Source organism: Harpegnathos saltator, unplaced genomic scaffold (genome assembly GCF_003227715.2).
Source record: "Harpegnathos saltator strain DR-91 unplaced genomic scaffold, Hsal_v8.6 scaffold650, whole genome shotgun sequence".
In the NCBI taxonomy this organism is placed as follows: domain Eukaryota; kingdom Metazoa; phylum Arthropoda; class Insecta; order Hymenoptera; family Formicidae; genus Harpegnathos; species Harpegnathos saltator.
The window spans coordinates 189,653-215,096 of NW_020230483.1; the positions used below are offsets into that span (position 1 = coordinate 189,653).

A 25,444-nucleotide genomic window follows, 5' to 3' on the forward strand; every position below is an offset into this window, starting at 1 on the left:
ATGCACGTAACGTATCCTCGCGGCACACATTTCTCACGCTCGTTTGTCACTAAGCATCTTCGTTATGTGACAACGGCACGAATGACTGTAATGCGATCCTATCCGAATCGAATCGTTGAATTTCAAGGAAAGTACCGAGAGACAAATTTGTGCGACGGATACGTATCGCAAGAAGCACCGAGAAGTGAGAGAGGGAGAGAGAAGGAGAGAGAGATTTGCAATAGCTCCGTCGCATCTCATAGGTGATGGGTCGAGGCTCGAGTGGGGCCCAAGCTGGCCCGTATAAAAGGAGGCTTCAAGACATCCACGGAGCATCAGTCCTCAAATCAAGGAACAGCAGCAACCATGAGGGCATTCATGGTGAGTAGCGCGTCCACGATTTCGTTTCTCCAGTCACCATCCTTTCTTTTCTCTCCCTTCCTTCCTCCTTCCTTCCAGCTTCCTTCTTGCCGCCGTCTCGCCTTATCATTTGCTGTTATCGGGGCTATTCCCATCTTCTTTGGACGTCTTTACCACTTTTCTCTCTTTCTCTCTCATTCATTCCCTCCCCCTCCTCTCTCTCTCTCTCTCTTCTTCCTCCTCACTCCCGTCCTTTTCTCTCCTTGCACCTCTCTGCGATAATAACGAAAGTCGCAGCATGGAAATTACGTGAAATTTGTCGGAGGATGAGTCCGCGCGTGGGATGCGGGAGAAACGAAGAGAAACCAAAAATTCATCGTACACTCGCTCGAGATCCTGATCTCGCGGCTTCCACGGGTCGGGAGGGGAAGACGGAGAAAGTAACCGGGAGGGGAGGGTGCACAAGGGGCATTGTGTGCGGTGTCAATGTACTCCGTGATAGTGACCAGCCGAGGCAACCGGTTCAGTGATTGTGCCACTTCTCTAGTTTCCGCGCGGCACGCGAACAAAAAGAAAAGGAGTTGAATGCACATGTATAAATCGAGCATGGGATTCCTCCTCCGCCGTTTACATAACACCGCGAGATGCTCGTGGGCGATGGCCATTGGAGGGACGAACCGGTGTCTTTCACGTTTTCGCGGACTCACCCCCGCGTGCGCGAAACGTTTTCTGCTTTATCTTTCATGAAAGACACCCAAGCGAACGAGAGGAAAAGAAAAGAATGGAGGAACGTCGAGGCGATCATTCTTTTTTTCTTTTCTTTACATCGAGCGCCGAGGAAAAGTTAGACGAAAGTACGTTCTCGCATTGTCCTCGCAGACGACATAGTCTCTCTTATTATATTATTCGAAGGCGCGTGGGAAGTGAGAACACGAGCGAATGATTTGTTTTCTTGGACGCGCAAAAGCGGGGTCGATTGTCTCTCTTGAGAAGAAAAGATTGTCGCCTCTTGAGAAATATCAAGAGGCTCTTACAAAGTATTTCAACTCTTTGATGTTATTTATGAAGCTATCAGCTGCTTCGCCGACAAGCTGCGTCGCTCGCTTGTCTGTGCTCTGTGATGAATTGCAATCGGGAAAAATAAAATAAGTACTGCGATCGCAAACTTTAACGTCTAACGTAAAAAATTATTAAAACAAGCACCGAACTTGTCAGAGCAGATTTCAGAGTCAGTAACTGAAAGATTGCGAGTTTCTGCATTCCCCTTTCCCACACGACGAATCGAAGTATTGTCTATTGTAACTTATTTGCAATCGTAGATCCTGGCGCTCGCCACAGCGGCGATGGCGCGACCGGAAGCCGGATATTCTTATAGCCAGCCGAGCCCCAGCTATGGTGCTCCTGGTGGAGGCGGTGGCATCAGTATCGGTGGCGGTCATGGAGGCGGCATCGGCGGTATTGGCGGTGGACTCGGAGGTCTCGGTGGAGGTCTCGGCGGAGGACACGGTGGCGGCATAGGAGGTGGATTTGGTGGCGGTTCCGGCGGTGGATTCGGCGGTGGTTTCGGCGGTGGATTCGGCGGTGGTTCGGGTGGTGGATTCGGCGGTGGTTCGGGTGGTGGATTCGGCGGTGGCTCGGGTGGTGGATTCGGCGGCGGTTCCGGTGGTGGATTCGGCGGCGGGTTCGGTGGCGGCGGCTCCTTAATTCAGAAGCACATCTACGTGCACGTGCCACCCCCAGAGGCGCCAGAGGATAGGCCAATCAGGCCGATTGCGCCACCAGCTCCTCCGCAGAAGCACTACAAGATTATCTTCATCAAGGCGCCGACTCCGCCGACCCCGACCGCTCCTATAATCCCGGCGCTGCCGCAGCAGGACGAGCAGAAAACGCTCATCTACGTGTTGGTCAAGAAGCCCGAGGAAGCGCCCGAGATCAGCTTGCCTACCATCGCGCCTACTCAGCCCAGCAAGCCGGAAGTCTATTTCATCAAATACAAAACACAGGTGAGAAGGTTGAGAATACGATCAGAATCGCGAGCGTTTCACTTCGACAAGTGACGCGACGTAGCCTGGGAGAGTAGAAAGTCGCGACAACAATTTCCCGAACGCGTCCTCGCCAACGCGATATCGCGAGATTAAAACGCATATTCCGCGCATTTTGCAGAAGGAAGTTACGTCCGGTGGTGGCGGTGGCGGTGGCGGTGGCATCGGTATCGGCGGAGGTATTGGAGGTGGAATCGGAGGCGGTATTGGAGGTGGCATCGGAGGCGGTATCGGCGGAGGTCACGGAGGCGGCATCGGCGGCACCGGTATCGGAGGTGGCGGAATCGATGGAATCGGAGGCACCGGACCCAGCGGACCCAGCACGAATTACGGGCCACCCGGTGCGTCCGGGCCATACTAGTCAATTCACTACCCCCGCGGCCCTACCATCCCCCTCCTCCATTCACCTACCACACACACGCACACAACGCTCACATACCTCTAACATAAGAATCAGCGACGACGAATTTTGTCGTGTTGACGTATCACTGTGTTATACGCGCGACAATCGCCGCGAGAAGACGAAGAGGAAGAACGCGACCGCGACGACGACGACGAAGGCGGCGATGATGATGATGATGATGATGATGATGATGATGATGATGATGATGATGATGATGATGATGATGATGATGATGATGACGACGATATTGAATACGATGACGACTGCAACGACGACGAGGCTGATGATGATGGTGAGAATAATGATATCGATGATCACAATGACGACTACTACGATGGTGATGATGACGACGATAATGACGATGATGACAATAATGATGATGATGACGATGATGATGATGATGATGATGATAATGATGATGATGACAATGATTACGACGACCACGAAGGAGAGATGTTTTTTATACTTATTTTTTTGCAAGAAAACGGTGGCGAAATAAAGCTTTTTTATGTATTTTTACATAAAAACATGTCTCCGTTGTTCTTTCTTCGACTCATCGAATCGAACACCTTTCCGATTCACGTCTTTGAATTTGATACATTTGGAACGTCGGTGGGAAAGATCTCGGGGTTGAAAAGATTCGATCTATCTGACCTCGACGCGATCTCGTCGAAAATTTCTGTCGGTTTTCTCGAGTCTTTCCGGGATCACGGATATATTCGTGAGAACGGATAAGTTAAAACGTCTACCAGTCATGTCGCTCTTTCTCTTCCTGAGAGACGGCTATTCGTGCAGAATCTTGCCCGACTGTTGCTGTTTAATACACGGCGTCACGCAATTTTTTATGGACGATTAGTTTCACGCTAAGCCCACGCGTACGTAACGTTTAACCCCGATACTCTTCCGTATGTTGTACAATCGCGGTACTGAAGTGCCTTCGGGTACGAGGGTGAGCGCGACGGAGATCCTGCGCAGCGCATGCTGGATGGAGGTCATTCCGGTCTTAGCTTCTCGGTCAGCTCCGAGCTTGGACAGGACAGAGCAAAGCAGACTGGCGAGGGGTTAATTCCCGTCGCTGAAATTTCCTTTCTCAGCGCGTTTCCGCATGAGAACGCGAATATTGCGCGACAATGGCGATTCTCTCGTCGAGGAGAGAGGGGACGTCGGCAGGGAGACGTCGCGGAGGAACGTCGCGTTTATCTCCTTCCGAAAAGGTAGCGCATCCTGAGCGTGAGCGAGCGTGGAGGAACTTTCACTGCTCCTAAACAACCGCTAATCAAGGCGAGAACGACGCTCGTCGCCGGATTTCGTCCGATCGTAGTTTCCTTACTGCTCATACCCGCACCTCTAACATAAGGTCTCTCTCTCTCTCTCTCTCTCTCTCTCTCTCTCATTTGTTCTCTCTTTCTTGAGGAGTCGCGTTATGAGCCGCTACGTAAAAATTCGTCGAGTGGCATAGGAAGACCTAAGAAAGAAAGGAAGAAAAGAAGAAAACAAAGCGGATCAACTATTTTGGATAACGCGATGCTCCCATCGCGTTATCCAAAATAGTTGATTTCGCTTTAAGTCTTATATAATTGCCATTAAATCTCTTGATTTGTATAATGAACGTGTAAAAAGTTTAAGATAATGCATACTCACACACATTTTCCAGGAACAGGGGTTGTTAGATATGAAGACGCGCGTAGATAGGTACAGCACGCAGGGACTTCTCAAAGGAACAATCGATCGGCATACGACGTAAAATACAGGAAGGAGGAATCCTCTATATGTTCTCTTTCTTTCCCACGAGATCCACGTGTCATGTTCTTGCACTTAGCGTCGAAGCGTTAAATATATATTCCGCCAACATTTCTTCACTATTTTATCGCTGCATGAAAAACAAAATTCCACTTAATCGAACATGCAAATGATATATACGTAGGATGGATGGAGGGAAACTCTCCATTTGTTTTGTGTATCCGACTGATTAAAACACAGCGGTCGGCGATAAGACTATCAACGACAAAGTGTCCATCGACGTTTCCAGCGTAATCCACGACGCAGGTACCTTGCTGTACGTACGCTGTTTCCCCTCACTTTTCCTTCGATTCGATAACTTATCGTCACGCATTTGTACGCATTTGTACGCAGAGATCAACAAGGCGATAGCCGAAAGAAGAGAAAAGGCATTTCGTTTACCTATCTGTCGTTCGACAAAACGATAGCGACGATAACGCCGCGGACAGGTAAACGCGTATGTGCAGGTTGCACATCGCGTGCACCGCGGTACGGAACAGCTGTTGCTACTTGAAATCGCCCGCGGGGAAAGATGAGACGGGCGAAAGCGAGGACGAGCTCCGCTCATTGACACGAGAGTTTAACGGGAGAGAGACGAGAAAACGAATGAAAAGGAAGAAAGGGAAGTGCCGTGTGCTCAACTCTCGGTGCACGATCGCGAGAGTTGTGTGTGCTCTCTCACGGCTCATGTACACGTGACACGGGTAGCGATGGGAACAGGAGGATTCGAATCGCTTCGGATTCACGACGGTGACGCGGAATCCACGGGAATAAATCAAGCTTATACGGCTGCGTGGCTTCGTAAATCCTAACCGCCTCTCTCTCGTCCGAGAGCCTTTTTTATTTGACGCCTAGCTCGATATGGACGGAAACATCGAGGAAAATCGTTAATAATGGCGCGCTCAATCGACTCGGAATTTCTCGATGAGAACGTTCGGAGAGACTGGTAATATTTTGAAAAGAATTATGGGTTTTCAATCGCGAGCTAAATTTCAATAGAATGTATGAATGAACAACGTGAAATGTCGTACTTGTTGCGAAAAAAGAAAACCAAGACTTTCGACGGCCTTGACGGACATCGATGACCTCACGGAACAGGAAGACGAAGGTCTTTGCACGTGGAGTGCAGGAACAGCTTCGCTTCGTAAAGAAGAGGGATGCAGCAGGCGGAGCGGAACGAAGAGAGACGAGGTCGGAGGGTAGTTGGGGAAAAGATTGTCGACGAGGAAGAAGATAGGAGACGACGGCGGCAGCGGCGTGACGGCACTTGGTAGTAGCCAGGAGGCAACTTTCACGAGAACCTCGCTCCTTTTTTTCTACTTAAACGAGGAAGAGAGGGCAGGGAGCAGACGGGAGGAGGAAGGAGAGAAAAAAAAAACACTTTCGAAAGGTCAGGCGGCGGCCTCCTTCAAAAATCGGACGACTCCGATCCGGCCGTTATTCGGACATTGTCTCTCTCTCGATCGTGATATCATACGGCCGCAGAACGGCAAGAAGTCCGAGTGTGAAAGCGTTTGCGATCCTTCTCCCGCATGGTCGAATATTTGTCTCTTGTTTCTTAGATCAGCTTGGGTCTCTCTCTCTCTCTCTCTCTCTCTCTCTCTCTCTCTCTCTCTCTCTCTCTTTCTCTCTCTCTGTTCTTCTTTTTTTATATTAGTGGCGCCGTCGTCACACACATACACACACACACACATACACTGTGGAACGTGCCATTAAATTAAATCGAAGTGTACCACAGATATAATCAACTGGGAGAGTAGAACTCGATGTTGACGTCTGCTCGAAAGAAAGATCGGCGTTTTGATCTCGATTAATTCGCAGCTAATAGCGCTCGATAAGAGAACGGTGCTGACAATCGCGCTAATAACTACGCACGATTGAGCATGAAAACGATGTAACAACGGTGCAACGTGAACGTTGATACGCTAATGTGCTTCACGCTCGAGCAATAACGCGCATACGACACATATCGTTACCGTTGTGTCTGCGCGATCCAAATTTACATCCAAATATATCTCAGTGCTTTCACTAACAACATTTTATACAGTGTACATCTAACAACGTGTACATATTTGCTGAAATAAATGAATTTCAAATAAATTAATAATTAGTAAATTAATAATTATTAAATTAATAAATTAATAATTAATAAATCAATAAATGAAGCCGGGCTTGAGCAGCTCTCCAGGAACAGCGACGCGTGAAAAATCGACATCGATATTTGCAGGAATATACTCGGAGCATCGCGTTTATCACACGGAAGATCCGCGATGAGGAAGAAGCCGGCGCGGAACGCTTCTTCATCATGGATCTCGCGGCGAGAATGTGCACGCGATCGTCGTGTGCATTTGTCTAATATATTAGAGTATCGCTTGTGTACTTGCCGACGCAGGTCCAAGGATCACTTTCACTGTCTCGGGAGTTTCTCGATGCCGTTCCACGTGACTGCATAATTCCATACACGGATCTTAGCGGGCACATCCGTCGGATCCAGGATCTTGCAGCGTCCCCCGACGATGATGACGGATGGATTTTTGCGTTTCTTTTCGAGTGGCCTTTTTTGGTCTACTAACATCTCACGAAGATCTTTCACTCGCACCGCCGCTTGGGAACAGTCCTAAAAGTTTTTTTACTCGTGTTTATCGTTTTGCGACGTTATTGTGGAATATTCCGCGACGATACAATTACCACTTTTATGTCCAATAAATAATTCGAATTAGTTGCTGTCCGTAATTAGTAACGTTTACCGTAACGGCTGCTAATAATTAGCCGCTTCGATTTATTGATCGAGAAAGCCGCGCTCTTCGAAAAATTCCGCTCAAGCTCTATCTCCCTTCTTCTCCTCTCTACGAAACGAGAACCGACGAGATTGCCTATCAATCACAGTTTATTGCGCGGGAACGCGGGGCATAATTCTCCGACATTTTCAGGTAGTAATAAAAATACGATTATGCTGATGTTTGCGAGAGGAGAGAGAGAGAGAGAGAGAGAGAGAGAGAGAGAGAGAGAGAGAGAGAGAGAGAGAGAGAGAGAGAGAGAGAGAGAGAACTGTAGCTTTTCCCGCAACCGTGTGTTCCTTATGTAAGACCGTAGGTACTATTCGGCTGGCTACGTGCCAGCAATGAACGCGTCGTGGACAATATTATAGCTCGGAATCGCGGCTAACGGTGAGAACTCTCACAAACGTTAGACTGCAATTCGTTCGAGCGAACGAACGCGAGACGCAACATGAGCGAGCAAGCGAACCCGAATATGATGGACCATGATGACACGCGCACGGTGAAAGGTGCTGAGATTAGAGTGTACAGTTCCTACATTTTCGCTTGTATTCGGCGAGAGAGATGTGGCTCCGAGGCCAAATCGTACAGCACGAGAATGCATCGATGACGACAGAAGGAGAGCTCGCGTGTTCGCTACGAGATTCGCCGGATTTCCCGCGAAATGTTAACTATCTTAACCGAAGCACGCTTCTAAAATTATCACGGGGAATCTGCGTTACCTAGTTTAAACGTACGGACGACTGCTCATGCACCCGCGCCTGCATACCCTAATAACGCAGCTAACGTCGCGCGATCGTATCGTCGGCCGCGTGTTACGCCAACCCGACTAAATGCGTTCTAGACAAACGTTTCGAAAGCGCGCGCAAAACAATGACACGTCGTCGTCGTCGTCGTCGTCGCGTCGGACGTCGCGCGTTAACAATCTTAGCGATCTCCGTGACTCGCATTACATTTAATTTCGTGGCTGAGCCACCCGGTTGTAACCACTATCGTGAGATCTTTCAATCTCGTGTGGTGCGCGCTCGATAATGCGCAACGCTTGAGCCCGCTTCGCTCGAAATCTCTCTCTCTCTCTCTCTCTCTCTCTCTCTCTCGTTGTTGTTCGCGCGAGCGCGAACTTTATTCAGCGCGGCTTTATACGCCACGGAGGAAGTTTCTTTGCCTCTTTTTTCGTTTTCCGAAAGTTATAACGAAATCTGCAACATGTGCGATGACAGTCACGCGGGGTAGGTCGCGGCAAGATCTCGTGACAAGATGTCTCGCGGACGTTTCTCTCCCTTTCTCGTTTCATGTGTGCATTACGTCACGATGCACTCAGCAAGTAGGTGACCAGTGAAGACGAATCGACGAGATCGGCCGATGGGACCAGGTAAATCGAGACGAGACGAGACGGGACGACGACGATGCTACCGGGTGAAAGCACGGGTCAGCGTAAAGGCCAAGCGACGTGTTCTAGCTCGATACGATACGAAGAGCCTAGCCGCATACTTAACTCGCAATTACACGTGCGCGCGCTCGTTTGCTCGCTCGCTGGACTTAAGTTCGGCTCGGCCGAGGACTTCGTTTCCTCGCTTTCCTTCTGTACTCGTCGCCGCGTTCGCATGCGAATTCGCCTTCGTTACGTACGTATAGATACGCGCGTACGTACATACTCACCGAGAATTATGCATTACGGATATAACGTGAGCGATGATTCCGTGCTAACTTTCCGCCGCTGGCCGCGGTAACGTCGACTCGAGGGATTCAACGAAGGTTTATTTTTTTCCAACGGATTTTCCGTATCCTTATAAATAATTTCATTTATTTGATACGACCTGTAAGTCAAAAGTAGCAATGAATGTATTCTATGAATATGTCGAGTAATGTGAAAAATATTTAATTAAATGTAATCTTACATAGACCTTACTAAGACCGTCATTTTTCTTCACATCTTCATGGAATTGTCATATTTCGTTAAATCTTCTTTTCTTGGCAGCTTTGCATAAATATTGAATAAATATATTTCGAAATGTCAGACGATTATATATCGAAAAAGTACTGTGTCTACATGCTACAACCGACATATACCGGCAGCACACCGGTATAACCTATATAAATTTCGCGCAAATATAAATTGATCATCTTGCTCACTGATTGATATTCTGATGAAAAACATTATTGATTGAAGTATAATTATACGTAAAGCATACTTCCGAAAAATACTGATATATTTAGATACTTTCAGATTAATATTTCGTTTAATCGCATGTACGCCATTTTTCGTTACCAAGATTTAAACTTAACGAAGTCAAAAAGATACCTGTTTTCTTGCAAGTTATCTCTCTCTTACGATGAATCTTCAGTATCGTCTTGTGAGCTGTGTCGAATCTCTTGAAATTGTGCCGCAAAGTAGGAAACCGAAAGAGAGAACAAATTTTGCAACATGTAATAATGATCGCTTTGTAAAAGAACTCATATTTCTAAATCGCGTACGTTGATCCAACTGTTACTGAATTACGCCAGTGGCACCATCTAACGTTGTGCTTTTTAAACATATTAACGTTCTAACTCATATATTAACCTCTAAATCATTTTACTGGCCCCATCTAGTGTCGCAAATTTAAACTTTAAACTAGACAGCCGTTAATTGCTATTTTTTTCTGAAGAAAATATGAGACAGCATCTAATGATCTATTAGCCAGTTTTATCTAACAATTCGACTGACTGCATCGATCGACATGAATTCAGATACCAATCGATTTTTCTGTGTTGATGAATTACAAGTTGGCAATTGGATCGGATTTCTTCAGTCGGTAGTTGGTAGTCCGATACTAGTTTTATTTTTAATTTCGCAGTCTCCGCTACGAACCGCCACATTTGTAAAGAAGAATGAAGTCGTGATATAACTCAACGACAAATTAAACATATCTTTTATTTTCAAACAAAACGATTTAACGTTGGATCAGGTAGATTTTTGTCTTCAACGGCAAGTCGCAAAGTGTCTTTGTATTTTCGAACAGTACGTTCTGTCGGCGGACTAAAAGATTTTTTACTTTCAAGTAGTACGACACAACGAATCAAACAACGTTCTTTTTTTTAAATAGTGTGGTTGAACGGTGGTTGGTCGGAAGAATTTATATTTCCATAATGTAACTCAATAACAGATTAAATAAACTTTTTGATTTAAATTTAAAGACACCGAGGATATACATCATATGCAGAGGCGCTTCGCTCTTTTCAACAAGATTAGCCGTAATGCCCTTAGACCAGATTCGGAAGATGGCGATTTGCGAGGTTGTTTGAAGCCAATTTGAGTAAACACTCGCGTATGAACCCTCAAATCTCGATTAAATGTGCCCTGAAAATCATGTGACGTGGACTGTGTGCGATGGCGTGCAAAGAGATAATCGGCCATCAGCAGCAGTTCGTTGAGGAAATCGATTATAATGAAATCGAAACAGAGCAGGTAGTTTTCTTTACGTTCGTGTTGCTTTCCTTTTATGTGGCGATGTGTTGTGCTTTATCGATGCTCATAAACCACATTTCGATATTTGACGTCCCTTCTGCACTTAATTATTATACTCTACATTTATTTAGTCTGTTTTAGTTTTTGTTTTTTCTAAGCAGTAATTAATACATCAGCAAGATAACCTCAAATATATAAAAAAAGCAGGTGTCCTTAAGTAAAAGAATATTACTTTCCCTAAAACTGCAAACTGCTAGATGATACTTGTCTTTTATGCATCTTCATTATGTTTATTAAGCTGTCAAAACCATCTAGCTAGATGTACAATTGAGATATATCTATGTACCATCATTTGTAGGTAGTCGGCAAAGGTTCCTTTGGAGTTGTGTGGAAAGGAAAATGGAGAGGGCAGGATGTTGCTGTGAAACACATAAATTCAGAAGGAGAGAGAAAAGCCTTCACTGTGGAAGTTAGACAGCTATCCAGAGTTGCCCATCCTAATATTGTTAAGTTGTATGGCGCATGTACCAAGAATCCTGTATGTTTAGTGATGGAATATGCAGAAGGTGGATCACTGTACAATGGTAACAAATAATATTCTAGATTTTTTGCAATTGTATGATAGATTTATTATATTGAATTTTGTTTATGTATATTTCTATTATAGTATTACATTGTAATGTATTACATTGTATTATAGTATTAATGTAAGTATTACATTGTATTATAGTATTACATTGTAATCCACAACCACATTATACTACTAGTCATGCCATGAGTTGGGCTCTCCAATGTGCACGTGGTGTTGCATATCTTCATAATATGAAACCAAAACCATTGATACACAGGTATGTAGCACTCCTTTATACTTGAGAAATAATAGAAGAAGTAATTTTAATAAATCTTCTTCCACAGAGACCTAAAGCCACCCAATCTGTTATTAGTTATGGGTGGACAAATGCTTAAAATTTGTGACTTTGGTACGGCCTGTGACTTAAATACATATATGACTAATAATAAAGGCTCGGCCGCATGGATGGCGCCCGAAGTGTTTGAAGGATCTAGGTATACAGAGAAGTGCGATGTATTTAGTTGGGGTATCATTTTGTGGGAAGTCTTAACACGCAAAAAACCCTTTGATGATATTGGTGCTTCAGCCTTTAGGATAATGTGGGCTGTTCATGTAGGACAAAGGCCTCCTTTGATAGAAGGATGTCCAAAACCAATTGAGGATCTTATGACTAGGTGAGAAAATTATACAATATAGTTGATATGTATGTATATCTCATTGTTAATGTATAAATTTATATCAATATCTGTACATATTCAGGGTTGTACATATTCACTTGGAAATTATACAATCACGAAAAAAATTACATTAATATTCTTTGTACTGTTTCTGCTCAACATTGCTAATTCTCACGACAGATGTTGGCAGAAAGCACCTGAAGAAAGACCATCTATGGATGAAGTAGTGAGGATAATGACCGAGCTATCAGAATTTTTCAGTAACCATTTAGAACCTGTTGAATATTCCTTAAGTATGTATAATACATATTTAACACACGATTATATAATGCATAGAATGTTGCTTGCTTAAAATATAGCATATTCTACTGGTATATGTGATATGATATATCTACTGGTACGTTATATCACAGGTAGTGAAGCTGACAATATAGATGAAAATGAAACCTCAAAGGAAGGTACATTAGATATGGCCAGTACCTTAGACTCTCGAGTGAATGGCTCTGTTACAAACGGCACTATTCATACAATTCCAAAGACCATGGAGAAAACCGACGAATGTCCTAACGGGGAGAGTTCGTCATCCTATCCCTTACGTTATGGGGCGCTTACTGACGCATCGCCGATTTTCTCGTCTCGACAAAATAATTTAGGATTTCAACGAGTACCCAATGAGCGTACTCCGGTTCCGAATAAGCATTATCCTGGGAGTACGGACGGTAATCTAGACCACGCTAAACCGTCGGTCTTGCAAAATACAGCAGCACCGATTGCTCGTGACGACAAGTTTGCTGCGTTGCAACACAAGAACTACAATTTTGCTCCATTACATGTGGAGTGCGACCCGGTTGGTAATTCTTAGTAAATTTTTATTAAATTCTTTTTCTATGAATATCTTATACATGACTATCATGTTTTGTTATTCAATTATTTGTTATATCTTTATGTCATTAGAGATACTTAATACTAAAATGCGTTTACTTTTCACAGAATGCTTGGGACTTGCCGAGCTCTTCCGATTCGTCTTGGGAAATTCGTAACATGGCCGGATTAGACAAAATGATGCCGAAAACGAAGAAAAACACTCAACAAAGTAAGTGCATCGTGAATTCGAAGTGTCTATTGGGAATGAATGTGTGGATATACGAATGTTGAATGTCAATTAATCGGTATTGCATAATTATTTTACTAGAGAAATTATTCAGTGCAGTTCATTTCCGTCTCATATAAATTCGCGTATAAATATTATATACTGTACAAAATAACTAGATTTTTTCCAGTTATTCGTGAACAAGAGGACTTTCGCGAAATGCATATTCGAATATATACTCGCGCGACCCTTTCTGAGAACAGGTGCCGAAAAAAGATCGCAAGGAGGCTGTGGCACCAAACTGGCTGTCTGTGCGAGACCTGTGTTTCTCTTTCTCTCTGTCCCTCTCTCTTTCGCTCTGTCTTGCTGAAGGCACACTGCCAGGAATATCAGCGAACAAGAGTTATCTATGTTTTATGTCCTTAAACGGCCATCAGAAGTTAACGAAACATACCAAAGTTGTATTACGTCATATGGAAATGGCTGAAGCGCAGAACGAGTTGAGATATTGAGAAGATTTCGTTTTCTAGACGTTTGACTGTCGCATAACTCTTTCGACATGTCGGGATACGTAATTGTTCTAACACGTTGCACACATAACACTGTATATGTCTATATGTGTACTCGGCGATATTAACGTATATACGATGATCAGTGTCTGATTCATCTCATGCGATAATCGATTAACGGTAGAAGACAAAAAAATATCTGGAGATTTCGACAGCAGTTACGAGAGTACCGAACGTGTGACTAATATGTCGGATAACGTAGAACGTTTTAATGGACACAATGCCTTCGCGCGGGCTGACACGCGAGCACGCGTTTTGAGCTTACAGAGCAGCGCTTTGTGATATACGAAGTAGATTATTTTCGGCCTAGAATACTAAGCACTGCTGACTCACCGGGCGCCTTCTTCGACCGCATCTTCGTTTCTCTCTCTCTCTCCCTCTCTTTCTCTCTCTCTCTCTCTCTCTCTCTCTCTCTTTCTCTCTCTCTCTCTCTCTCTTTCTTTCTCTCGCTTCTCGCCTCGCAGCGGCGATATCACGCGCACCGCGTTGCTCATAATGCGCTTCTACGTGTACGGAATTATCACGACGACTGATTAACAATTTTGCATCTGATTAACAATTTTGTTCTTTATCGGGTGCGACTATCGAAACAGCGAACGTTTAATGTCGCGATGATCATCTTCGCCTCTCTCGACTACACATACTAGGTCATTTTATTCGTTGTATTCCCGAAGATCTTTGCGCGAAGATCTTCGCGTGAAACTCATGTAAAGTCCAATATGTGTGTGTGTGTGTGTGTGTGTGTGTGTTGCACGTATGCAAGTGTGAGAAGCGAAAGTATAATCTCCTTTGACAGTGATGTATTTTTGCGTGTAGTATCTAGTGGGTGAATAAATTACGCGGCTGATCGAGACGCAATCACAGACGACAGTAAGAAAGAACATTATGAGTTCGGCATGCTATATTCATCGAGGGTTCGTCGATCGAGACGGAGTTTGCCGGTACCCTGGCAAAGGGCCCGTACAGCAGCCGCAATAGCCGTGCGATGTGCGCGTGCACTAAATTTAACTGACGACTAATCGGTAGGACGTGTGACTCGCTTTTGATTGGCACGTTGCGACGACGAAGAGGACGACCGGCGGTGATGGCGAAGGGAGGACGAAGAAGAGAAGAGATGGAATAGTGGAAGAACGTTAGAGAAGGAGGTGGAAGAAGAAGAAGAAAAAGAAGAAGTAAAAGAGAGAAGAGATAAAAGAGGAGAAGGAGGAAGAAAGAAGAGGAAGAGATAAGACTGCAGAATGAGGGGTAAGAGATGAAAGAGACGAGGAAGAGACACGACCGCGACCAAACGAAACGAAACGAAATAAAAATCAGATACGAGATTCTCGAGGATGAATCAAGGCGGAGAGCGCGTTTTGTTCTTGGCTCGTGTATACGCTGCGGCGTTCCTCTCCGTCCAGCGAGTGGGGGGTATTTAGAAGCAGGTGTGGCTGAGTCAGCATCTCCAATATAGACGTACGTTTGTTTAGTAGAGAGCCGACTCCCTACGGAGGAGCACCTCCCGCCGATTAGGTCGCCAAGCGCGCAATACGAGCTCGATTCTTTATCGAGGACATCGATCGATCGACCGGGAATTGATCCCCTATAACACGGCCATTCCCGGATCATTCCATTGAATAATCAGCGAGATTTCGCCGTGAGACCCGTTCGCACTTTCAAAGCTTAGTCAGGTGATTCTTGGGTATCGCCGTCGCCGCCGTTTCTATCTTCAAGGACTTCATCGGAAAAAAAAAAGCGAAGAAGAAAAAGAGAAGGCGAAAGAGTTTTTTATAAACAAGTGCCGAACCTGATCGCGAAGGAAGAAATTATGCCGTCAGGATTGGTACGCGGGGAATAATCGTGGCTCACTTTGTCGAAGTAACTACGGCTCGCGCGAGCGGCAGCTACGGTGTTCGATATGTGCGACGACTACCCAGAGATCGTCGGCACCGACACCCTCAAACGCTGCTGGGTCTTACTGCGTTAGTACTCGTTAGATTTATTTAGTACTCATTAGAAAACTTTGCAGAGAGAGAGAGAGAGAGAGAGAGAGAGAGAGAGAGACGGGACGATTGTTCAGAACGTGTTGGAAAAATATAGGCAGTGCTTGCATCCTAAACTGTTTTAACATCTTACGACTACACCGCGAACTCGACGCGAATTCCATTGCAGTAGGATGTGAAGAGCATCGTGTAATATCGTTAAATATCTCATAATTGATCGTTACAATTCGATGTCACAGGTAGCAGCACCACGACTGAAGATTTGGGCAATGTTTGTCGCCTTCTGGATGCCGACTTGAGGCCTCTCACACCCGACTACACGTGCGAACGTTCGCGCGAGATCTTCGAGGAGCATAAGCAGATAGCGCAGGAATACCTCAAGGTCCAAACGGAGATAGCGTTATTGAGCCAGCACAAGAACGAGATGTTGAAGAATCTGAGCCTCGACAGCCTCAAGCAGCAGCAGGAGTTGCGCAAACTGGAGGATGAAAAGGTTTCTCTTCTTATTATTCTTTAATTTCGTATTCACTACATTCTCTCCTATCTTCCTTTCCTATTTCGGAGATCAAGATCGAGCCTTACGGATGAGAAAGAGATGTCCCTTAAGTATTTTTTTAGGTCTAAGAAGTTCTTGAATCTTAATAGATATTGCAATGAACGCAACTTATAGGAGTCCCTGGTGAAGTTGTGTCGCAACCTGACGCGGCAGTTACAGATCATGAAAGATCAGAGACTCAACGGGGCGTTGACGAACGCTGGTGCGCCGACGTTAGCACCTGCCGTTTCCGGAAACAACGGCTGGGTGGTGGTACCACGTCAGGACCCGTCGAGGCTTTCCTGAGATGCGACTCACGGTATCCGAGAGTTTTAACGAGAATATACTTACGTTACATCGCGCGAAGGTCGGCTTGCGATGCGCAACGCGGACGCAGAATAAAAAATTCCGTTCGTTTTTTAAGCCGACGTCGTGCCGCTGACTATCGACAGAATAGTTGAAGATGCGTAAGTCATTATAGTCATTCAGCGAGCGAATCAGATCCGCTTTATCGGACTCGACGCGATCTGCGATGCATCAAGAGAGTGCATCGTGATTGACTTCCGACTTCGTGCGATTTTCACTGTCGCTTCTGATCAGCGACGTAGAAGGCACAGTCACGGATAAGCATGATAAAAATATGCCTTCCATTAGACTTTCTACAGATTTTCATTTTTATCTTTATTGTGTTATCACAGTCTCTCTGGTTTGCAATGCAAATTCGTACGACAATAATGGAACGTCCAAAGCGTGCGTGCAAGTGGTATACGCCATTGAACGCTCTAGAGGGAACTTTTTTAACTGGAAAATTTTGGGGATATATTCCTCACGAATGATGTAATCTAGTCGCCTCGACGATGACTCACGATTTGTCGAATTTTATTTGCCCTTCGACGTTCAAGGTATATTATATTATTTTGATACGTAATTGTTTGTCGTTCAAATTATCCAGAAATGGATTTTAAATCGCTCATCTCATTTGGAATGAAAAATATTTCATGCTCATATTTCTTTGTTTAATATCAAATGTAGCAGAAAAAGAGGACATTTTCGAAGTAAGATACAAATACTGAGCAATATCAAAAAACATGAATGCGTAATTGAGGAGCTTATTCCCAGACTATCGTGCTAACTTGTATTTTTAAGAGATTGCTTCTTTATGTTTAAAGCTTCACGAAATTTTCTATAACTTCATCACATATCATATTACTTTTTTATTTTACTTTTTAAAACGACGGATTTTCAGACGGTTTGAAAGTGAGCTCTTCAATTCTACGAGTCATATATTTGAATGTTATTTCTATGTGATATACACGATATATATTCGTGTCTACTCAATCGGATTGATCGTGTGTCAGAGATATAGCTTGTACATATGATTAAATTTGCCGAGTTTTTGTTGCTCTTAATCAACAATGTTGCAAGTGAGCAATAGTTAAACGATTTAAAACTGTTCTCGTTAACTTATCGCTTCGTTGATATGCAATTTAACTTATTGCATCTTTATATGAAAAGATTTCCTTAAAACCCACAACATCTAATTATATGCAGATATAATAAGTTAAATTGAGTTAGGTGATAGATCTTAAGAGAATTTGTTCAACAATGTCCAAAAATATATAAAGATGCAATTGATCTGCATGTTGTAAATAGTAATACTTTATTCCGTCTGAGTGCAAATACACACTTGATTTTGTCCTAAGTCTAGTGAATTACAAAGATATTAAGCCAATATGCTAAAATCAAAACATGCAGTGGCGAAACCACGCTAGCGTCCTCATTTGAGCTTGAATTTGAAAGAGTAAAAAATAGTCGCTTAAGAGTCAACACATTATTACGATGTACGGAGTAAAGTTGTACATTGATATGTGTATCGAAGAGAGGTTTCAGGTAGAACCAAGCGCACGAAGTGCTTAGGTGTCGACACAACGGTTATCCAAGCGGACTATCTTATCAATCGAGCGGTAAACTTCCGTTTCGTCCTAAAGAAGCTTGTTTTCCTTATCCTGTTCCTGGCCTACATTAGCGTTCGTCATCAGCGATCGTTGAGAAAGAAGCTCGTGGAAAGCGTAACTATAATACCAAGTACAGGTCAATTATGTTCCGCAACAGTTTCTTGACGAAAGTTCTTTTTCAGGAGTTTTTATGCCTAATGGACATATGAATATTTGAATGTATAATGTAAAAATGTAAATATAATTCTTTCAAAAAGTCTCTCATAAGATTTACCAATGTTCTTCAGATCTTTCACACGTTGCGAAACCACGGATATTACACCGGAGGGAAAATGTGATAATTTCTTTCTTCAAATAAGAGCCGACAGTAAGTTTATGTAAAGTAGCGCATGTGGTACACGGTGCACGGCAAGAACGCGTAAACACCTACGTAGATTGCGCGTATCATAATAATTCAAATTGGAAGAGCGCACGCGCGCGCGCGCTTACGCGCCTCACACAAGTAACGCAACGGAATGTGCAGTACGCAGAACGCATAGTAGTGAGTCGTGACGGGATCGTTGGCTAGAAGATATATGCGACTATGGGAATCAATAAACCTCCGGTCGTACGCGCTTCGACGCTTCGACCGGAGAGCGAAGGCACGTGAAATGGAAAGGAAAATGGGACGCACGACCGGCTGATTGGTCGGAGAAAAAGAGAGAGGAGAAAGAGGGAGCGACGAGGGTAGGACGAGATAATGAATGAGAAGAGGGGTGAGAGAAGGGATGATGGGAATAGGTCACGCGCGTACGTAGGTGTACATTGACGGGAAAGAGAAGGAGACAGGAACTTGGTAAGCAAGAAAAAGAGTACGGTCGCCAATCTGACCGACCCGGTGTACCGAGCGAAAGAGCACGAGAGAAATAGGGGTTGGAGAAACGGCTGGGTTTCGTGATAGAGCGAGATACAAACGGGAGAAATAGACGAAACTGAAAATATATGCGCACGCGTGCCCGAGTGCCCGTTCAACAGAGGGAGAGAACGAGGAGAGCAGCGAGAGCGTAGAGAATCGCAGAGGGGAAAGACGTAGCGTGAAAAGCCGAAGAGGAAGGGGCAGAAGATAGGCCGAACTTCAGACGTCCCACGGACCTGCCCGAGTCGCTCTCCTTTCTCTCTCTCTCTCTCTCTCTCTCTCTCTCTTTCTCTTTCATTCTCTCTCTCCCTCTCTCTCTCTCTCTCTCTCTCTCGTTTCCTCCCTTTAAGTTCCGCACGTTTTTTCGCACTTGTCATTTCTCTCCTCGTTAGTTAGACCATCCTTTTACCGCGTGAGCTCTGTACAACTTGTGACCTCCAACATTGAAGATTCAGGATGGCTCGCGCTACACCCGACGATGTCAATGAAAAGAGCTACATCCTGGAGGCGGCGAAGAGGAACTTTGAGGACGTGAGTAAAGTACTTTGGAAACTGCTAACGACGAGACGTGGTCGACCGACTGACATCCTGGCTTCGGTTTCCGGTTCCTAGCCACTTCCGTGAGATACTGTCACGACATTCGTAGAGTGATACATTTCTGACAAGTTAATCGCGTGTGAGAATGTTTTATATTAAATTATCTCCCCCTCTTTTTTTTATTGCTGATCCGTATTTATTGTCTTTCCTTGAGATGCGCTGTCAGGTGCGGGTATATTTGGGAATTGAGCGGATATTGCGTGTATCATCGGATGGATAGTTTCTATTATACACGTCCTGCTCGCTCGTCGCATAGCTGCCAGAGTGATTTAACATGAATGCTTGCAGAAGAATGTCATGTATTTCCAGCAAACATATTTCAAGCGAGTATAAATAGTGCGAGAAAGTTATACTGCGGCTCTATTCCACTTTCTCCACTTTACTAATTCTGATCGCAAAATCTGCGATCTCTTCATTCGCGATAAACGCAGGGAGAACTTTGTGTTCTTACCTTCATCTTACGATTTGTCCTCTCACTGTTCGTGATTGTAGAAATCATAAAATATAAATACCATCAATGATGAGCTTCTTTCTCGCGCGCTAATTTAACATCTTTTAAATTAGACTTTTTGATGCTTTGTTAATGATAATATTTTTACTAACATTCTCTTACTAATATTTCACAGATTTGAGGAGGATATATTATAACGTTCCTCTCGTATTAAAATGAGATATTCTTCCAACAGTTAGGTCTATTATGAGACATTTCTGCAATATTTACTTCGCAATATTCGTCTTTGTGATCCCTCTTGGATAATTTCTTTTACAAAGAACTCATATAACGTCTAAACTGTCAATAAAGACGCTCGTGTGAATGTCCCAGCACCTATACACATAGTGCGCAAACAAATAAGAATCGGATGGAACGTGCGCTATTATCGTTGAATTTTTCGTCGAGACAGATGTGTGTTATATGAAGATTATTATTATGTTTCGTAATTATATTACACATAATTGACATTCAACTGATTCATTGTTCTCGACAGGGCGGTAGTCTCGGATCGGAGGAATCGTACGATGACATGAGACGGTTAGTCGGGGTAAGAATTACAGTAATCGTTTTGTTTCTATCATCTGATTGGCCTGCTTTAAAAATTCTGTAACTGGCGACAGAATTTAGGACAAATTATCTTTCGTAATCTCATGCATCTGGTACAAAAGGTTGAGGATATTCACATGTTAATTACATTCATAAATATATAATTTTGCCTCGGCAAATGTTTGCTCCGCAGCGCAGTAGAACCTAGCGCTTCGAATTCTGTTACAAATTGCAATCTCTCGGGCTTCATTAGTGACGAACGATTAATAATTAGCAGCAGCAATGTTGATTCTAATTCATAAATGGACATGTATGTTGTGACCAGGATAAATGTAATAGATCAACGTGCAACTTTGATAATTGGCTTATTGACGTTTCCAGTGCACTGTTGTTCTGGCAACGAACGGACGATGCTCTTTCGATATTCGCCAATTCGCACGCTCATTAGCCTAACAAGCAGCTTAGCACGTGCGCTATCATTTTGCTTTATGTCGGGCACTCGCTTTTATCGCGTCGCCCTTTTGCTCGCTGGTATCACACCAAATTATTCCGCTGGTTATCGTACATCCGTCGCGGTGTAACCGCGCTCGTTCGATGGCTTAATAGCTGATATGTTAATTTTTGTTTACACGTGTTCTCAATATTTATGAAACACGTAGAATAATTAGACATTAACGCGTGCAACGTGGAATTCTAATAATCTTTAATTCTAATAATCTCATGAAACTAATTACATACAGATAACTGTATGTAAATGCTGAACACACAACTCTCTCTCTCTCTCTCTCACACTCATTCTATCATGCTAATTCGTGTTGTAGGAGGAGGAAGAGGAAGAAGAATCCGGCAAATTCAGCAGTCTACCGCTAGCTAGTTTCAATTTCATCAATTCCATCATCGGCAGCGGTGTTATCGGTAAATAAAAAAACACAAGACTGCGATGCAAATTTGTCGTGTATTTCCGAGTAACAAGTATCATTATCGGAAGACGTGTGAGAAATAATATATGTACGAGTTATTCACATACGCGATGCGCTGTTTCAACATCGGCGAAGTTGTCGAATCGTTTTCGCGAAAGACAATAACGAGCGGAAAAAATCGATGCTAATTTTCTTCCAGGAATACCATACGCTCTACACCAAGCTGGCTTCGGTCTCGGTATCGGTCTGTTAATTTTGGTGGCGGGATTGACCGACTACTCGTTGATTCTCATGGTGCGGAGCGGACATATCTGCGGCGAATTGAGCTACCAGGGTCTGATGCGAGCAAGTTTTGGTCGCGCCGGGTTCTATATTCTCACGGTGTTGCAGTTTATCTACCCATTTATAGGTACATAAGCTGTTCTGCTGAAACAGCATTCGTCGCATTCGCTTTTGCTCGAAGGAAGGACATGTAATGTATAATATACGCCAAATATCTTTCCCTTGCAGCTATGGTCTCTTACAATGTCGTCGTTGGCGACACAGTGACGAAGGTCCTGATCAGAGTAACGGGCATGCATGAGACGGACATCTTGGCGCATCGACAAGTCGTTATCCTGTTGGCGACCATCTGTATCACCATTCCACTTTGTCTGTATAGAAATGTGGCGCGGTTAGCAAAGATCTCGTTTCTTTCGCTTGTCTGCGTCGGGTTCATTCTTATCGCAATTTTTATTCGAATGGACACCATGTCCGCTGCGGTGTAAGTACTCCCGGAGGGTTTTATTTTATACAGCATGTTCCATTTCTACCGCTCCATTGCTCCATAAAATGTAAGATCGCGTTATAATTTGCAAACGATCTCTCTGAAGTGAATGCGATAAATTGACGCGAACACGTCAGATAAAAGAACAACAACTGAATAGCAATTGTGTGTAATCACAAACGTGACTGATTACAGCCCAAGTCGAACCGATAGTTGGAGGTTTGCCAATTTTCCGGGGGTCGTTCCGGCTATCGGTATAATGGCATTCGCCTTCATGTGTCACCATAATACCTTCTTGATCTACGGCTCAATCGAAAGAGCCACGCAACAAAAGTGGGACGTGGTGACACATTGGTCGCTCTTCACATCCTTCCTGATCGCCACAGCCTTCGGGATCGTTGGTTATGCCACCTTCACGTCATATGTCCAGGGTGATCTCATGGAAAATTACTGCTGGAACGATGATCTGATGAACTTCGCTAGAGTCATGTTCAGCGGCACCATATTACTCACGTTTCCGATTGAGTGCTTCGTCACGCGCGAGGTAATTTCTCCCGCTCTCTTTCGTTCCTTTTTCGTTGCGATGATACATCACTCGATATATTCCACGATTCGAACAGCTCGAGCTGTTCGGCCAGCTGAAAAAGTTCCGAGCATTAATTATATCGTTTCTTCAGGTCATCATGACGGCGATCAAGGGCACGGACGAGTTGGAGGGACACGAGGCTTATATACCTAATTCTGATCGCAAGTACCTGATAATTACTTTAACGATAGTATCCGTGGCTTATTTGATCTCAATGTTAACGGACTGCCTGGGTGTCGTCCTCGAATTGAATGGGATTCTTGCTGCCGTGCCGCTCGCCTACATTTTGCCCGGGCTGTGTTACCTCAAGCTCGAGGAGGGGCCTATCTTGTCATCCAAGAAGCTCCCGGCACTCGGCTTGATGACCGCCGGCATTCTGGCCGCTATTTCGGGTCTCCTGTTGATTATAATCAACAGCAGTTCTTCCGGTTCTTGCTTCCATGGCAAAATCATGCCGTATTGTGTCAGTAATACGACGACAGTAGAGCTTGACATGACGATCACGACGCCCGTCAATCTAATTTTTACCGACACGGAATCTGGATTGTAAATCACCGCTGACGGATGAGCACGGAGCAATATCTCCTTCAGTTAATCGTAAGTCAGCCAAATATTGAATGAAAGTATGGTGTGAGATAAGTCCCGCAATAAACGGGATATAATATAAATACATGAGAATTAATTTAAATCGGAATTAATTAGGATCGATAAAGAGCCGAGACGATCGGCAGATTCATTTAAAGATGAAAGGTAAGGGGAAATAAGATAATACGTATATAACGATACCGATAACAAATCGAGATTCTCTCGATATTGACTATTCTGTGAGACCCAATGTATCTGATTGACATATGATTATTTTTAATGCGTTCTGAAACGAGATTTTATATATCCATTTTACGAAACTTGTTTTTGTTAAAAGGTCGCGGAGTTTTACTTTGTGGAAGAATATAACGTTCCAACATGGGAGAGATATTATTCTCTTGAAAAACCAAACTTTGTTCGAAAAGTGACAATATATAAAACTATTCGAAAATCGGCTTTCAAAAATAATGACTAATGATTATATTCTACATTACAGCATATCTTGAAAAATAGGTTTTGCGTTATGAAGACTTTTTGTTGACATCAACGAAAATAAATTTCAATAGAAATATGTAAATTCAAAACTATGTTACATTTACCAAAACATATGTTACATTTACCATTGTATTACTCTTTTCATATGAAAGAAATTACCGTAACAAAATCCGTAGAGAATCGCCTTCCGATACAGAGAAGACAAATTTACAAAAAAAGAAAGAAAAAAATAATGTTGGGACTTATATTAATTGACTTGAGGCATTGTAGTTATGTTAAACCGTATTTTTCGGGCATTGTTGCGGCATATTATAGGAAATATGTCTCAAATGCATGCTTGTTGCAATATAATGGAGAAAGCAGTGCAATATATAGAATTTGGCTTATGTGAGCGAAAAATCTAAAGATCGGCAATAGATTTATGATCGTTCGTTCCATTATCTAGTCAAGTGATTTAGATTCTTGGATGTTTATCATGCATAGATTCACCAATTTGCGTTTGCAATGAGCTTGAGAGATCGATATATACATATACGTATAAATGAAAGAATGGCCAACTGATTTTTCTGCGACATACATTTTTAGAACGATACAGAATCTTAACGTACCAATCCGATTATTGAACTTACGATATAATTATTATTACTAGGTACGAAATAGCGAGACTATGTAAAGGGCTTCTACATTAACCCTGAACGATGTTCCGAGAGCGGAATTGACATTAGAGAGGGTTTCCATAGTTAGAATGCGCGAATTTTAAAAGAGTAGTTTTTGTGATTAGAAAGATAATTGTGACTAGATAATTAACGTGTAGAACGCGCGTGAGCTAAAATCTCATTCTATTAAAAAAAAAAAAAACTACAGACAAATGGTTTATAAACAAAGATATAAATATATATGTACATGTGTACGTACATATATATATATATATATATATATATATATATATATACGTACATATACCTACACATACGTACATACAATGTTTTATATTTTCTCTTGATAAGGAATTAATATATTGAACGTTGAAAAAGAGAATAAGAAATAATTATTTGTTAAATATTTGCGAATGTGAAATGAAATTATTGTTGACACTGTGTGTATTTGGTTTTATCTTGTTTAAATTTTCAATATATACTACGTTTAATCTTGATGACGAAACAAAGGAAGGAAGACATTATATTCATTTTTTGGTACTTTTATAAATCTGAGACTGCACTCAAGACTACCTTATTGCATAACGTAAACTTCAAGAATTCAATGTATTGTTTCGCAATGAAGAAATAAGAATAAGAAGAAATAATCAAAACGAATGGAGTAAGTTAAGGCACTACTAGAAGGAGAATGATTGCATAAGGATCTTACGCACTGGTACAATCATTACTCAGATTGTG

General features: G+C 43.2%; 3 protein-coding genes across 7 annotated transcripts; all 3 read left to right on the plus strand.

Moving 5' to 3' along the window:
* The first annotated feature begins 250 nt into the window (after window positions 1–250).
* TwdlT (TweedleT) lies at window positions 251–3,137 on the plus strand. The gene is made up of 3 exons (XM_011148237.3): window positions 251–360; window positions 1,659–2,342; window positions 2,503–3,137. The coding sequence occupies exons 1-3, from the start codon at window positions 346–348 to the stop codon at window positions 2,740–2,742; spliced, it is 939 nt and encodes a 312-aa protein (XP_011146539.2). The 5' UTR covers window positions 251–345; the 3' UTR covers window positions 2,743–3,137.
* A 7,088-nt stretch (window positions 3,138–10,225) lies between these two features.
* LOC105187438 (mitogen-activated protein kinase kinase kinase 7) lies at window positions 10,226–18,279 on the plus strand. 2 transcript variants are annotated; one of them, XM_011148238.3, is made up of 9 exons: window positions 10,226–10,788; window positions 11,147–11,372; window positions 11,519–11,636; window positions 11,704–12,033; window positions 12,217–12,329; window positions 12,450–12,883; window positions 13,027–13,129; window positions 15,917–16,170; window positions 16,348–18,279. In XM_011148238.3, exons 1-9 carry the CDS (start codon window positions 10,711–10,713, stop codon window positions 16,516–16,518), a joined length of 1,827 nt encoding a protein of 608 aa, XP_011146540.1. In that variant the 5' UTR covers window positions 10,226–10,710; the 3' UTR covers window positions 16,519–18,279. The 2 variants fall into 2 exon arrangements, with proteins under 2 accessions (XP_011146540.1, XP_025160622.1); XM_025304837.1 differs by lacking the exon at window positions 10,226–10,788 and having other exon boundaries at window positions 11,201–11,372; window positions 11,456–11,636.
* Window positions 18,280–19,374: 1,095 nt separating this feature from the next.
* LOC105187441 (putative sodium-coupled neutral amino acid transporter 11) lies at window positions 19,375–24,936 on the plus strand. 4 transcript variants are annotated; one of them, XM_019843310.2, is made up of 8 exons: window positions 19,375–19,593; window positions 20,646–20,699; window positions 21,520–21,613; window positions 21,818–22,027; window positions 22,129–22,381; window positions 22,580–22,928; window positions 23,062–23,567; window positions 23,673–24,936. In XM_019843310.2, exons 1-7 carry the CDS (start codon window positions 19,519–19,521, stop codon window positions 23,518–23,520), a joined length of 1,494 nt encoding a protein of 497 aa, XP_019698869.1. In that variant the 5' UTR covers window positions 19,375–19,518; the 3' UTR covers window positions 23,521–23,567; window positions 23,673–24,936. The 4 variants fall into 4 exon arrangements, with proteins under 4 accessions (XP_019698869.1, XP_019698868.1, XP_011146542.1 ...); XM_019843309.2 differs by having other exon boundaries at window positions 23,062–24,936; XM_019843311.2 differs by lacking the exon at window positions 19,375–19,593 and adding an exon at window positions 20,368–20,563 and having other exon boundaries at window positions 23,062–24,936.
* The last annotated feature ends 508 nt before the right edge of the window (window positions 24,937–25,444 follow it).